This window comes from Alligator mississippiensis, chromosome 6 (genome assembly GCF_030867095.1).
Source record: "Alligator mississippiensis isolate rAllMis1 chromosome 6, rAllMis1, whole genome shotgun sequence".
NCBI lineage: Eukaryota > Metazoa > Chordata > Crocodylia > Alligatoridae > Alligator > Alligator mississippiensis.
The window spans coordinates 19,851,379-19,866,004 of NC_081829.1; the positions used below are offsets into that span (position 1 = coordinate 19,851,379).

General features: G+C 47.0%; 1 protein-coding gene across 6 annotated transcripts in view; it reads right to left on the minus strand.

The window, feature by feature from the left end:
- Window positions 1-995: 995 nt before the first annotated feature.
- The window catches only part of ZFAND4 (zinc finger AN1-type containing 4), an 82,905-nt gene continuing 69,274 nt past the window's right edge, over window positions 996-14,626 (minus strand). For 4 of the 6 annotated variants that reach the window (XM_014605083.3, XM_014605084.3, XM_014605085.2 and 1 more), the window contains exons 9-10: window positions 9,948-10,065; window positions 996-1,897 (exon numbers count right to left, since the gene is read on the minus strand). In XM_014605083.3, coding sequence (XP_014460569.1) covers window positions 1,762-1,897; window positions 9,948-10,065 — 254 coding nt within the window. In that variant the 3' untranslated portion in view covers window positions 996-1,761. The remainder of the gene's footprint in view (window positions 1,898-9,947; window positions 10,066-14,626) is intronic. The other 2 variants (XM_006269782.3, XM_019499448.1) reach the window with 1 other exon arrangement.

A 14,626-nucleotide genomic window follows, 5' to 3' on the forward strand; every position in this document is an offset into this window, starting at 1 on the left:
TGGGGAGTCCCAGAGAACTTAGTCCCTTGGGAGCCACAAGCAGGGGTCAACAAGCCTTGTGCAACACCTTGTGCAACCGTTCCACTCTCACCCTCCCCCCAACATGAGCCCGGGACCCAGAAGCTAGAGGGTCATAACAAGAAGGTCACATTGACAATGCTTTCCAGTACAGCCAAAAAGATGAGGATTCCTGGAGGGTCCTGGTGCATCCAGCCCCCCAGGCACCACTAGCAAGGGTCACTCAGTATCCCTCACCTCCACCAGCACCTGGCAACCCCTCCACTCTCATCCCCTGCCCCAAATGAGCCTGGGACCCCTGCATAGGGTCCCTGCACACAAGTAAAATTGACAAAATAGCTTTCAGGGCAGGGGTTGAAAAGCTGTGGTCTTCTTGGGGGGACCCCCAGCGAACTCAGACCCCATGAAACCATGAGCACCTGGCTACCTATCCTTTGCCCCAGATGGGCCCAGGATGCCTGCCCAGGGTCCCTGGCAGGAAGTGGAACAGACATAGAGGCTTTCCACTTCCCCACCCCTAGACTGTGGTCCAAGTAGGTACTAAAGTCCTGGCTGCCTTCCAGAGCAGGCCCTTGTCCTGCAGTTCCTTGTTTTGGATGGGGGTGGGGAGGTGATGAACAACACAGTTTAGGATACCTGGAGGACTCACCAGACACTAGGCACCAAATTCCTGCACATAATGTTTAGCCAGTTCACAGAGGATGGGTTCAAAACAGTACCTGATTTTTCCAGTGTGCTTCTAAAATGTTTCAGGAAGTTTAGACCAGTCTTAACTTGTGTGCATGCCTAGACTCTTAGGTTTTGAAGTGTATTTAGAACTTTTTAAGCATTATACCTGTCCATACTGTCAAGTAGCATTTTAAGTGGTCAATGTTGGCTTAATGAAGGGGAGGGGGGACCCAACAGATGCTTAACTGTAAAAATCCTGTAAAAATATGAAAAGTTAGTTCAAGTTTATATGAGGATGGAAACGATAATAAAATTTAATATTTATTAGAATTTCTTCTGGTAACAGCACTCAACATCTTAACAAACCAGGTTGTGAAGTCTTAAAAAATTCAGGATTACAAAAAAAGTTAAAATAAGTTGTTCCTTGTATTTAATGGCAACAAAGGGGAAACCCTCTATTTAAAAAAACCTGCCATATAAAGAGTATTTTAAGAAAGTGAGATTAACATGATACGTTGTTTGCAGAATGGACGCACAATATATGAATGCCAATCTGAGTGGAACTGAGGTGCACAAAGTACAGCACCCTTTGAAATGCTGAACAGGTGGTTTGAATTAAGAGGGGAACTTCCTAGTGAAATAACTTAAAGATACCACACAATGGACAAAAAACAAGATCGAATACAGAAGACAGTACATGACACCCTCATCACAGCACCCCCTCAAGTCTGGTTATACAGTAAATATTAAACTTAGTAAAGTGCATCTTTTAAAGACTTGTCTAGTGAAATAGTTTCGCCAAATATAAAACACTTAACACAAGACGTGCAATAACAGTTAAATCATAGTGTAAGTTTTTAAAAACTATTTTTAAAATTTTGATTCCCTAAAGAATAAAGGTGTCAGCTACAGTAGTGTTCACATTATTCTTCAATGAAATGCATCCTCATGTGCTTTTGTTACTTGGCAAATCTTTAGATATGGAGCAGGGCAAAATAATGCAGTTTAAGTCAATGCTTCTTTCAATATAAACAACTCCTCCTAGCAGAACAGCCTCATGCAGCACAACCACAGTTAGATTTTGGGAAGCTTTGGTGCACTAACAACAGGGTTTGTCTCCTGCAAAAACCTCCGCCCCGCACTCTTGTAGTCATATGTGCAGGTGTGAGTCTCTGCATAGCGATGAGTTGCACAGAAGTTGTTTCCACATCTGAAGAATGAAGAACATGAAATATTAGGAACTGCCTTCTAAAAAAAGTCTGTCCTTTCTATGACTTATTCACAAAGGGCCCTTTGTTTCTACCTCATCCCACCTATTTGGAAGTTGGCACTGAGTTTCTTACCACTTTGAACTACTCCCTCCCCCTGCTGACTGGCCACCACTGCAGTCTTCTAGTACAGGTGAAATTTAGAGAAGTTAGCAAAGCTAAAATGACAACGTATTAAACAGGAATCAAAACAAATAGAAAATAAAGAACACAATGCAACCATAACAATATAAGAACTGCCATTTAGTGGGTCAGACCATAGGTCCATCTTGCTCAGTATCCTGCGTCACACTGGCAGAGAGTGAATGCTGAAATGGAGAGTGAACTGGGTATGACCAGGGTTTTTTCCACTATTCTTCTCCCACTTGCTGCCTCTGGCATTTAGGCATAGAGAAGACTTATTCAGAGGTTGTACCCCTAACTCCCCAGCCCAATAGCTATCGATGCACCTTTCTTTCAAGAATGTGTCCAATCCCTTTGTGAATCTGGCTAAATTGTCAGTGTCCACAACATCTGGTGGTAATGAGTTCCATATTTTAGTTACATGCTGTGTGAAATAACTTCCTTGTGTTAGTTTAGATTTCATACCCACTATTTTCAATTTATGATCCCTAGTTCTTGTACTGTGAGAGAGAATAATAAATCCCTAATTACTTTTTCTTCACCATTTATTATTTTGTAAACCCTTACCATGTCTCCTGTGCCTCTTTTCTAAACTGACTAGGACTTTAGTCTTCCTTCACACGTAAGTCCCTCCATACCACTAATCATCCTTGCTACTCTTCTCTGTACATTCTCTAGTTCTTCTATACTCTTTTTGAGGTGTGGGGACCAAAACTGGGCACAGTATTCAAGGTGTGGATGCACCATGGATTTATAAAGAGGCATAATGACACTTTCCATTTTGTTTACAATTCCTCTCTCAATAATTTCTAACATTTTGTTTGCCTTGCTGTTGAGAACTGAGCTGATGTTTTTAATGAACTGTACACAACTACTCCCAGAGCTCAACCAGTTTCCTGCTTCAGCTCCCTGCCACCTGTGATCCTTTTACCAAGGGAGCTGGGACTGCAATTCCTCCTAGCACTAAAACAATATTTCTAAATTACTTATTTTAAGAAGTTTTTTAATTCATGTCTAATAGGATCACAGGAAAGTAGGGCAGGGAGGGACCTCATAAGGTCATCCATCCCTCTGTTCAAGACAGGACTGTCCCTGACTAAACCATCCCAGCCAAGCACCTGCCCAATCTGCTCTAGAAAATTGTCAAGGATGAAGGGTCCACAATTTCTCTACATAGGCTTTTTCAGTGCTTGACAATCCTCAGAGAGAATTCCTCCTAATCTCCAACCTAAATTGCCTCTGCTGCAGTTTGAGACCATTGCTCCTAGTCCTGTCCCATAGAGACACAGTGAAAAGCTCATCTCCATCCTCTCTAATCACCCTTCAGGTACTTGTTATCAAATCAACACTCAATATTCTCTTCTCCAGACTAAATAGCCCTAATTCTTTCAGCCTTTCATCATAAATCTTGCCTCCCAGGCCACTAATCATTATTGTAACCCTGCATTGGGCTCCTTACAACCTATCCACATCCTTCTTCAAGTGTGAGGCCCAGAACTAGATGCAGTAAGACCTCATCAGTGCTGAATACAGTGAAAGAATAATTTCCCTTGATTCGCAAGTGACATTGCTTGACAGAACCCTGGATGTTGTTGGCTTTTTTTTTTTTTTTTTTTTTTAATACAACACAAGCACACTATTGGCTCATTCAGCTTCTGGTGCATTGTAAACCCCAGGTCCTTCTCTGCAGTGCTGTAGCCAAACCATTCATTCCCAGTCTGTATTTGTGCATGCAATGACTCCATCCCAATGAAGGACTCTGCACTTGCCTTTACCGAATCTAATTTAACTAACTGAATAGAGACCATTTTTCCAGTCTATCCAGATCATTCTGGATCCTAGCCTTGCCCTCCAGAATGTCTACTTTCCACCCATGTTTGCTTTGTGTCATTCACAACACTGCTCATGCACTCAATCCTATCATCCAAATTATTAATGAAGATGTTGTATTGTACTGGGGGAACCCCATTTGATACTTCCTGCCAAATCCACAATGAACCATTGATGACTACTTGTTGAGCATGATGACCCAATCAGTTATATTTCCCTGTTACAGTACTGTTGTCTATCCCATATTTCCATAGTTTGTCAATGGGAATATCATGAGAGAGAGTGTCAAAAGTCTGCCAAAGTCAAGGCATATAACATCCACTGCTCTCCCAACATTCATCAAAGCCTGTCACCTTATCATAGTAAGGAAATCGGGTTGGTCAGGCATGACTTGCTTTTGGCAAATACACGATGGCTATTTCTCATCACCTTGTTATCCTCTATGTGCTTCACAATGGATTTCTTGATGACCTGCTCCAAAATCTTTCCAGGTATCGAGATCAGGCTGACTGGTCTGTAGTTTCCTGGATCTTCCTTCTTCCGTTTCTTAAAGAGAGGGCACTATATTTGCCCATTTCTGGTCATCCAGGGCCTCACCTGACCTCCATGAGTTCTCAAACAGGATAGTTAATGGCTCTAAAATCAGCCAATTCCTTCAATACCCTAGGATGCATCCTGTCTGGCCTTGTTGACTTGAAAGCATCTAGTTTCTCTAAGTAACCTGTTTTCTAAGTTACCTAAGTAAACTGTTCTGCCATTACTTTAAGTCAGGGGTTTTCAATCTTTTTGGATCACTGTATCCCCAGTTGCTGGATGCAGAGCAGAGGGGAGGAAGGGTAGCGGTGGTGGCGCACAGCTGAATGTGGAGTGGTGGCAGCCACCGCATGCAAGTTTCCCCTGCCCCCCACACCCGACCAGGGGGGCAGCGCCTGCACATATCCCTGGTTTACAACCCCTGCTCTAAGCTGTATGTCTCCTTCCCTATCTTTGCTGCCAAATGCACTTGTCATATGATAGCTGTCCCTATTTGTGAAGACTAAAGTAAAAAAGGCATTACTGTATTTACCTGAATCCAAGACAATTTTAAATTTAAGATGATCCTCCAATAATTAGATTCTAGACAACGAAAATTATACATGTTATAATTTTTCCATGTCTAGAAAAATTATTGGAAAATCTTCTTAAATTTGTCTCCTACACATGCTACTGGGCAGGAAAACAGCAGCAGGGGGCAGGCAATGGGGAAAGCAGAAGCAAGGGAGCAGGCAGGGGGGTGGGGAGCAGGGGTGAGGAGCAGGAGGTGGAGAAAGCAGAGGGAGGGGGCTGGCAGGGAGAAGCAGGGTGAGGGAGCAGGTGTCCTGCTCCCTTGGTGAATACCACCCTACCACTTACCTCCTGTTTTTGCTACTTTCCCCACTGATCTGAGCACAGGTGAAATCCCAGAGCTGCTCCTGCCCCATGCTGCAGGAAACAGCTGTTCCTGGAACCCGGCTCTGTACTCACCATGCAGATTTCTCCTTCCCTGAGAGTTAGCAGGGGAGAGAGGGGAGGGAGGAAGAGGGAGGGAGCAGGGCAGAGAAGAAGAAATCTGTGTGGTGCAGGGTCGGCTCCAGGGCTCCCTCCCCCCCCCTGCCTGCCACAACAAAGTTCCACCACTCCAGCTAGGGGCTGCGAGGAGCTGCTGTGCAGGGAAGTCCAGCTGGCTGGAAACCAAAGCAGCATCATTCAGAGTCCTCCTTCTCTCCCTGGCTCCCTGCCAGCAAGGGAGGGGATGGGGGAAGGAGAGCCAGACAAGGAGTAGCATTGTTGCTGCCTGCTGCTGATTCTGTCCCTGTCCCAGCTGGGCTCCCTGGCACAGCTGCTTCTCCCAGCTCCCAGCTGTGATAGTCTGTTCTAAGAGGCAGCTCTGTTTTCCCCATAATAAATGGGAGAAAAACCCCTCCTCATCTTGGAATTTAGCAAATACAGTAAATACTTCAGCCTTCTCTGCATCCCAAACACACTACAAGAATTTACTAGATTGCTTGTGCGCTGCTGTGTTTCCTTCCCACCAGATGCCCTGGTAATTAAAGTCCTCTTTGAGAACCAGGTGCTATGATTTGGAACTTCTGTCAATTGTTTAATACACTCTCATTGACCTCCTCCTTCTGGTTTGGTAGCCTGTACCAGATGTCCACCATGACATCCCCCTGGCAGCTCTCCCCTCTGACCTTTACCAGATGCTTTCAACATGCCTACCTTCTACTTCCTACTGCATCTCAGAGCACATGTACTTCACTTGTATATATAGGGTAACATCTCTCCTTTTCTGCCCCATCTATCCTTTCTGAACAAGCTATACTCATCCATAACTGTACTCCAGTCATGTGAACTATCCCAAGACACCTCTAATCTCAACTGTTTCAGAATTCTTTGATTGTACTAGGATCTCCAATTCTTCCTGTTTGTTCTCCATGCTTCTTATATTAGTATATACACACAAACAGTAAATTGCTCCCCTCTGGGCATGTCTACACTTGCTATCAATTCATTTTAGGATTATTGTGCAGTAAAATACTGCACAGTAAGCCTTCCCTGGGAGCACATCTACATATGTACCCTGTTGGGAGCAGATTTGCTCCTGCCCTGTTTTGTCCCCCTGCAGCAGCCAAGGGCAACTCCAGGCTCCCTTGGATGCTAGTCCAGGGGCTGGTAAGGAGTACAGGGCCAGAAGGGCTCTCCTAGCCCTGTGGCATATTGGGTTCCCAGCCCCAGCCTGCCTCAGAGAAACTCTCTGTGTTGTGGACCTGGGAACTCTGGATAGTGCGTGGGGGCTAGAGTTCCCAGCTCCGCACTGCACAGAGCTGCCTTGGAGAGCCAGCGGGGTCTGGGTTTCCAGTCTCTGTTTGCTCTCTGGAGCTCCCAGCTCAATGCTAGGAGCAGGGAGCCAGGATGGGGGCAGAGAGCTCTCAAGTCTGTGTTGATCGGCTCCTGGGGGAAGCCAGAACCGGGGACAGAGAGCTCCCTGTCCCCCGTGGCCCTCCTGCTGCTTAGGCTGACTGGGAGCAAATTTACAGTGTCTACAAGTGTGCTACTGTGCAGTAACTAGCATGCAGTTAATCTAGTACTTTTATTTACAGGTACTAGCTGACCGCGCAGTAGCCTAATTTACTATGCAGTAAATGTCCCACACATGTAGACTGTGACAATTTACTGTGCAGTAGATTAGTCTACGGTGGACTGAAGCATCTCATGTAGATGCACCCTCTAAGGTTCGTTCAGTTACACCCCAGTTTAGTTATCTGCGTTCAAGATTAACTTTGCAGAATATTCCCAAAATCTATGAATTAGGAGATAACGTACAGAATTTCAGGTAGATTCCCAATTCTATTTGGCAGTTCTCTTGTATAACTATTAGAATGGACCATTAGTCAAACGAGACATAGAGAGTTTTTTTGTTCTCCTTTTTGTTCTTGCATAACATTAATACCATCAGCTAATCTAATTCTACATCAGTTTAAAGATGTTTTCTTAACAGTAGAGTGTCTATCATGCACAATCTTTACAAAACTAAGTGGTAAAGAGTATCCATTAAGAGGTAGCTTCTCATCCTTCTCTGACTGTCCACTGCAACCCCCAATGGCAGGAGTGGTCATTGAGGCTGTTAACCACTGCTGGTAACACTGACATCTCCTCAGATGTCTTTCAGGTGTATCCTCTACAATTTCTCTAAAAACTCAAAGCTACTCAAGGGCTAGGATACTGAGGACCTTCCTGGATCTACATTTGATATTTTAGATAAAATACCTTTTTGAGAGGGAAAACTATAGGTAGAGGAGACAAATTTAGAAGGCTGTCACGTAGAGTTCTGGTCATCTAATGAAGGCCAACTGGACAGAGAGAAAAATCAAAACTCAAGTAGTTTTCCTACATAGTTACACACTGATATATTTTCAACTCTCCTTTGACAGTCAAGATGCAATATTTGTGGATAAAAAAGAACGAAAATGTTTCATATAGAGATGTTCATCCATTTCTTTTCTGATACAGCCACTCAGACACATTTATAATCCAATACCAAAAATAAAGGAGGAAAAAAATAAAGTTATGGCAGATCACAGGATTATTATTATTATTACTATTATTTTAGCATTTTTTGGAAAATTTCATAATTCCATTAAAACTAGGAAGGTGCATGGGAGAGGGATCCTGTAACAGGGGGCCTTCTTGGGGCTGATTTTTCCTATGCCCCGCCCCGCCTGTTTCTTGGCCAACCATCCGCCTTCCCGCCTGCCATGCCTTGTTGTTAATTAACTGAAGATCTTAATTACCCGGGAGGCTGCCCATTTTTTTGCCCCGATGCCAGGGGGCACTATCTGCGGCTCCGTACCTCCCCTATACCGCAGCCCATGCCTCGCAGATGGCATCCACTGATGTTACTCTCACTGGCCCCACACTGGGCCCCAAACTTCTCTAATCAGGACCCCTCCAAGATCCCTCCATTCCAGCAGCCTAACCCGCCTTCATTCAGGCTATTTAGCTCCCTGAAACTATTTTCCCCTCTCAGGTGTGGTCCCCCTGGGACCTTTGGCCATACAGGCCCTGGCTTCACCTCCAAGGTCAGTTGGAAACCCTAGGCCCTCTTAGCTTTGGACATCCTTCGCGGTGGGCCCCGGCCCTTTTGACCATCCTGGTCCTGGCCCCAGCAATGACCAGTCAAGGGTACCCTCTCTCTGAGGTCTGAATTTCTAGCTCCATTCTCTCCCCTGGGGTCTGCCCTCTGGGCCATAGTAGCAGGTGGCCCACCCGGTTGTGGGAGCTGGGCTTAAGGCACCCTGACCCGTCTTTCACCGGGGTGGTAACTGGCCTGGCATTTCCTGGGGGCTCCCACACTGCTGAGAGCCCCACCAGGCCACCCGCTCCCGGCAGCGTGCAGTTTTAGGTCATGCCCTGGACCAGAACCCTCCTAACCATCCCCTACAGCTCCTCCCTCACCTCCAGGATGATACCAGTAGCCTTGCAACCAGGCAGTGTTGCTGCCTGGCCAGCCAGCAGGGAACTGAACTATTTATACAGGCAGCCAGTGTCAAAATGGCTGCCACAATCGAGCACCTGCTGGTTGCTTGGCTCTGGTCTTAAAGTGGCAGGCACAACCAGTGCCCTGCCATAGACCCCTTTAGTTCTAACAGTAAGTTAGTGATGTTTTTTTTTAGCTGTTTAATTCCTTCTATTTGAGAAATGCAGTTTTCAGCTCAAGTGTTCATGTGTGTTTTGTTTTACTGCCACAGTTAAATTTCCTACAAGGTAAAAGCAAAATTTATTTGTTTTGATGGGAAATAGTTTAAACACAATTTTCTTGTTCTTCCCATGATAGGTTTAGGGGCCTTTACATAACACATATCAAAAGAAATTATGCCACCATTACAAATGCTATTGCTTTGTTTTCCCAAGTTTAGTTGGTCTGACCAAAAAAATCCCCCAACCCCTCCAACTTTCGTACTTGAGATGATAAACAGAACGTGCTGACTGCAATTTTAGGAGACTGGAACATTAAATGGTTAAATACGATATAATGAAAGGTGGTTGCTAACAAGCAGTGTTGACTTACATGAGGGCCACATGTGACCCTTGAAGACAATGGCTGATTTTTTTGGAAAGGGCAACCAAAGCAGTATATTTACCAACCTGTTTCAATTGTTTGTTCATAATAGTTTTTCCACTGATGATGAATTCTTAGATAAGCTCTCCACACACACATTTCTTCTGTATTATTCCTCTTACTGTGTTTGCTTGATTACACTTAAAGCCCAACTCGTGTCAGCAAAAACTGCTCAACTGTAGTGGCACAGGGTGGAAACCGTGACAGCAGAGTCTGCATAGTCTTACTGAACCTCATTTCTTACAATGTAGCATAGCAACAATTCAAAATTAGGAAAAAAACTGTCTCAGTTCTCTCAAACAGCTGTTGTTGTGTGATTAGCCAAACTGAAAAAATACTCTCCTAACTTGGAAAAGTCTTCATGTGATCATTTAAAATTGCTCGTTACATGCTTAGCATACCTGCATTCATAGCTGCTTGCCAATCCCGTTTTCTTGCCACAGAAAAAGCAGTGCTTTGCTGTTTTCTTTTTTGTTTGAATTAAGCCAGTCACTGGTGGGAGGTGGGTGGTTTCACCTGCTTCCAAAAGGTAAGACAGATAGTAAAGACATTTTAGTTACATTTGCTGTTGAACCCTTGAATTTCAAAAGATGCTATTCAACTAGTCATGGAGCCAGAAACATTCTGCACTTATGTATAACCTCTCAAGAGGAAATTCCTGTCTATTTTACAATCAAGCTGCAAAAGGATCCTTGTAAATGGTGGTAGAATGTGGGACTTGGCAAAGACAGAGGTTAAGCAACTGGCCTGGAGACAGTCAACTCCCACTGCTCTTACCTGTTACGCTATGTATTTTTATTTAGCAGTTAGAAAAAAAGAGTGCTGATAAGTGATCTTCCAAGATCAATGGGCCATTAGTATGTACCTAGTAAATGACACTAGTATTTAGCAACCAGCTAACTCTGGTGTTTGCCCTTGAAGTATCACAACACAACAGGTGTCAGCCTATTATTATGCTAAACTCCAGAAGGTTACCAGCACACCGTGAAACAAGGAAAAGTAGGTGATATGTTCTTGGAGGGCATGACAAGGCCTTCACTTCTCCTTCACAAGGGATTCATAGATTGTAAGGCTGGAAGGGACCTCAGAAGATCATAGGGTCCAGCCCCCTGCACCAAGCAGGAAAGATAACTGGGTGTCAGGTGACCCCAGCAAGGTGACTGTCCAGTCTCCTCTTTCCAGGGTAGGTGATTGCACCACCTCTGGAGGGAGCTTATTCCACTGTCTGGACACCCCGACTGTGAAGAAGTTTTTCTTAATGTTGAGCCTGAATCGATCTTCTAGGAGTTTGTGGCCATTACTCCTGGTTTTCCCCTCAGGTGCCCTGGTGAACAGTTGCTCACCAAGTCCTTAATGTACTCCCCTAGTGTAGTGGTAAGCTGCCACCAGGTCCCCTCTCAGCCTTCTTTTCCTCAGGCTGAAGAGTCCCAGATCCCTCAACCTTTCCTTGTATGGCTTGCTGTAAGACTCTGATCATATGGGTGGCTCTTCTTTGGACCCTCTCAAGCTTGTCCATGTCTTTGTTAAAGTGTGGTGCCCAGAACCGGATGCAGTAGTCCAGATGCGGTCTCACCAGTGCTGAGTGGAAGAATCACCTCCTTGGCTTTGCTGGAGATACATTGATTGATGCATACCACAGTACTATTTGCCCTACTAGCTACAGCATCACACTACCAGCTCATATTCATGCTGTGGTCTATTATTACCCCCAGGTCCCTTTCATTTGTGGTGCTAGTCAGTTTGGTGCTGCCAAGCCTGTAAGTGTGTTTGGGGGTTGCTCGTCCCAAGCTGGAGCACTTTACATTTCTCAACACTGAACTTCATCAGGTTCCAATCCGCCCAACTTACTAGCCTGTCTACATTCACCTGTAACTGTAGCCTATCTTCAAGCGTGACCACGCTTCCCCGTAACTTGGTGTCGTCCGCGAACTGGGCCAGTTGGATATCAAAGACTTAAATTGGCAACTTGTCTATGCAAACCTATTGTACAATCCTATATGGAAAACAAGGTCTATGTGCACAAAGGCTGTAGGCTGGATGAATGGACTGTAAGGCAGATAAAAAACTGGCTAGAGCATCAGGCTCAGAGAGTAGTAATCAATGTCTACTTGGCAGTAGATGTCTTGGCTTGATGTCTACTTGGCACCCGGTATCAAGTGGAGTGCTCCAGGGGTTGGTCCTGGGGCTGATTTTGTTCAATGTCTTCATCAATGACCTGGAAGATGACACAGAGTACACCCTCAGCAAGTTTGCTGATGACACCAAGCTGTGGGGAGTAGTAGATATGCTGGAGGCTAGGGCTAGGATTCAGAGTGACCTCGACAAATTGAAGGATTGGAAAAGGAATCTCATGCGGTTCAACAAGGACAAGTGCAAAGTCCTGCACTTAGGATGGAACAATCCCATGCCTCGGTACAGGCTGGGGGGGGGCGACTGGCTGGGGAGTAGCTCTGCAGAAAAGGACTTGGGGGCCACCATGGACGATAAACTGAATATGAACCAACAGTGTGCTCTTGTTGCCAAGAAAGCTAACAGCATACTGGACTGCACTGGGAGGAGCGTTGCCAGCAGGGCAAGGGAAGTGATTATTCCCTTCTATTCTGCACTGGTGAGGCCACATCTGGAGTACTGTGTTCAGTTTTGGGCACCCCGCTACAGAAAGGATGTGGACAAATTGGAGACAGTCCAGTAGAGGGCAACAAAAATGGTGAGGGGGCTGTAGGACATGACTTATGAGGAATGACCAAGGGAACTGGGCTTATTTAGTTTAGAGAAGAGGAGACTTTGAGGAGACTTAATAACAGCCTTCAACTACCAGAGGAGGGTTTGAATGGAGCTGGACTGTTCTCAGTAGTGGCAGATGACAGAACAAGGAGCAATGGTCTCAAGTTGTAGCAAGGGAAGTTTAGGTTAGATATTAGGAAGAATTTTCTTAATAGGAGAGTATTAAAACACTGAAACAGGTTACCCAGAGAGATGGTGGAATCTCCATCCTTAGAGGTTTTTAAGACCCAGCTGGACAAAGCTTTGGCTGGGATGATCTAGTTGGGGATGGTCCTGCCTTGAGTAGGGTGTTGGACTAGATAACCTCCTGAGGTCCCTTCCAACCCTAATTTTCTATGCTTCTGTGATCTACCAGAAGAAAATACCAACCTTCCACAAAAGATTATAGAGTTTACTCACTGCCATAGAGAAATCTCTATTCTCCAGGCATAACAAGTTGATCAGTACATGTGGACGTGCATGTGTGTGTGTGTGTGTGTGTGTATGCACAGACACACAGAACCATAGGGTTGGACGGGACCTCAAGAATTATCTGGCTCAATCTACTGCATGGATATAGGAACGATATTCTAGATCATTGGTTCTCAACCTTTTTGGACTTGAGGCCTCCCTCACTCGCAACCTGCAGCCCTCCACCCCCCACCCAGTACCTCTCATTCCAAACCCACAATCTCCCACCCCTGCTGCTGCTCCTCTCAGGCCACCTGCCCTGCCCCCCACCCAACTTCCCCTCTGGTAGCAGGAAGAGGTGAAGGCAGCATGGTCCCCTCTCCCCCCGGTCAGTAGTTATTGTGCTGCTAGTGGTGTGGCTGGTGAGGGGGGTCCCAATGAGTCTCACTACCCCATTCTGCCCTCCCGCACCGGGTCCTGCCTGCTGGGCTGCAGAGGCGGCTCCTGCCCATGCCGGTCTGACCAGGTTGCAGCCCCGTGCCCACTGTGGGTGCAGAAATCTGTGGGGGAAGGCATCCCCACCCCCCACAACCCCTCAAGACTTAACTACAGGGAGCTGTAGGAGCAGCAGGATGCAGATGGGTGGATGGTGCCACATGAGAAGGTACACTCCAAGAGGTCGCCAGGCTTCTGCACCGACACGACTGCGCAGCGAGCCACCTGTCCCTGCAGCTCACACAGCACCGGGCTCAGCCAGCAGAAGCCCAGTATGAAGAGTGCCTTGCCCAAGCCCCTTACCTGGAAGCAGCTCGCACCCAACTGCTGCTCTCCCACCTTCTCATCTCTCAGGCATGAGAGATACCAAAGACTGAAACCTGCTCGTGGCCCCCAAGGGGGCCATGGACCCCCAGTTGAGAACACTGTTTTAGATTGAAAACCCCTGACCTTTTTTAACAAGTATACCCTCCTGCCTCAAAGTTTCAGCTCATGTACCCCTTTATATTTTTGTCTTGTTTTTAAGGGGCGGCGGGGGGGGCAGATCGAGGACCCCACGGTGAGGGAAGGAGTAGAGCTGGGGTTGGGGCTGCACACCTGGGATGGAGTGCCGGACGGAGCTGCAAGAAAAGTTAATCTGGGGGGCATGGGGGCAGCTCCTGCCACTGCGTGAACCCCAGCAGAGGTCCAGGGGGCACATGCCCCCCAGATCTGTGAGTGGGGCGGAGGCAGCTACTGTTGCAGGCGAGACTCAGCACCCCGCTGCCACTGCCCCAAGAGTCACATGACACCATGTGCCTGCTGCTGCCAAGCAAGCAGGAGACAGATACACACATGCAGATGCAGAGGTGCACCCCCAAACAGGTACCTGTGTGTGGGGGGAAGGGGTGGGGTGGCAGAGAGGGAAGGGGCTAGGAAGCATGTCTTTGTGCCCACTCCCAGGAGCAGGGCCAGGAGGGGTGAGGGTGGAAGCGCCCCTTCTGCAGGCCGCACATATGCCACCTGGACAGCTGGATGTGGCAGGGGGTGCACACCATGGCTGCCGCTGTCACCACCACCCCATGCTGCTGCCACTGCTGCACCTGCACTGCTTTTCTACAGGCCATCGCAAGTGCAGCTCCGTGGGCTGCTGATGGGCCTTGCGCCTGTGCCACAGTCAGCAGCCCACATAGCTGCATGTGCAACGGGCTGTAGGAAAGCAGCACAGGCACAGTGCTGGGCAGTGGTGACGGTGGCAGCCCCCGCATGCAAGCCCCCCTGCCTCCCCACCCCCGTCCATCCGGGCGGTGTGTGCACGGCCCACAGAGGGTGGCTGCTGCCCTCACCCCCCTGCCCCCTGGCCCTGCTCCTGGGAGCGAGCACAAAGAGTGAACTGAGGTGGGGGGTGGGGAGGTGACATGGTGTGCTGTGT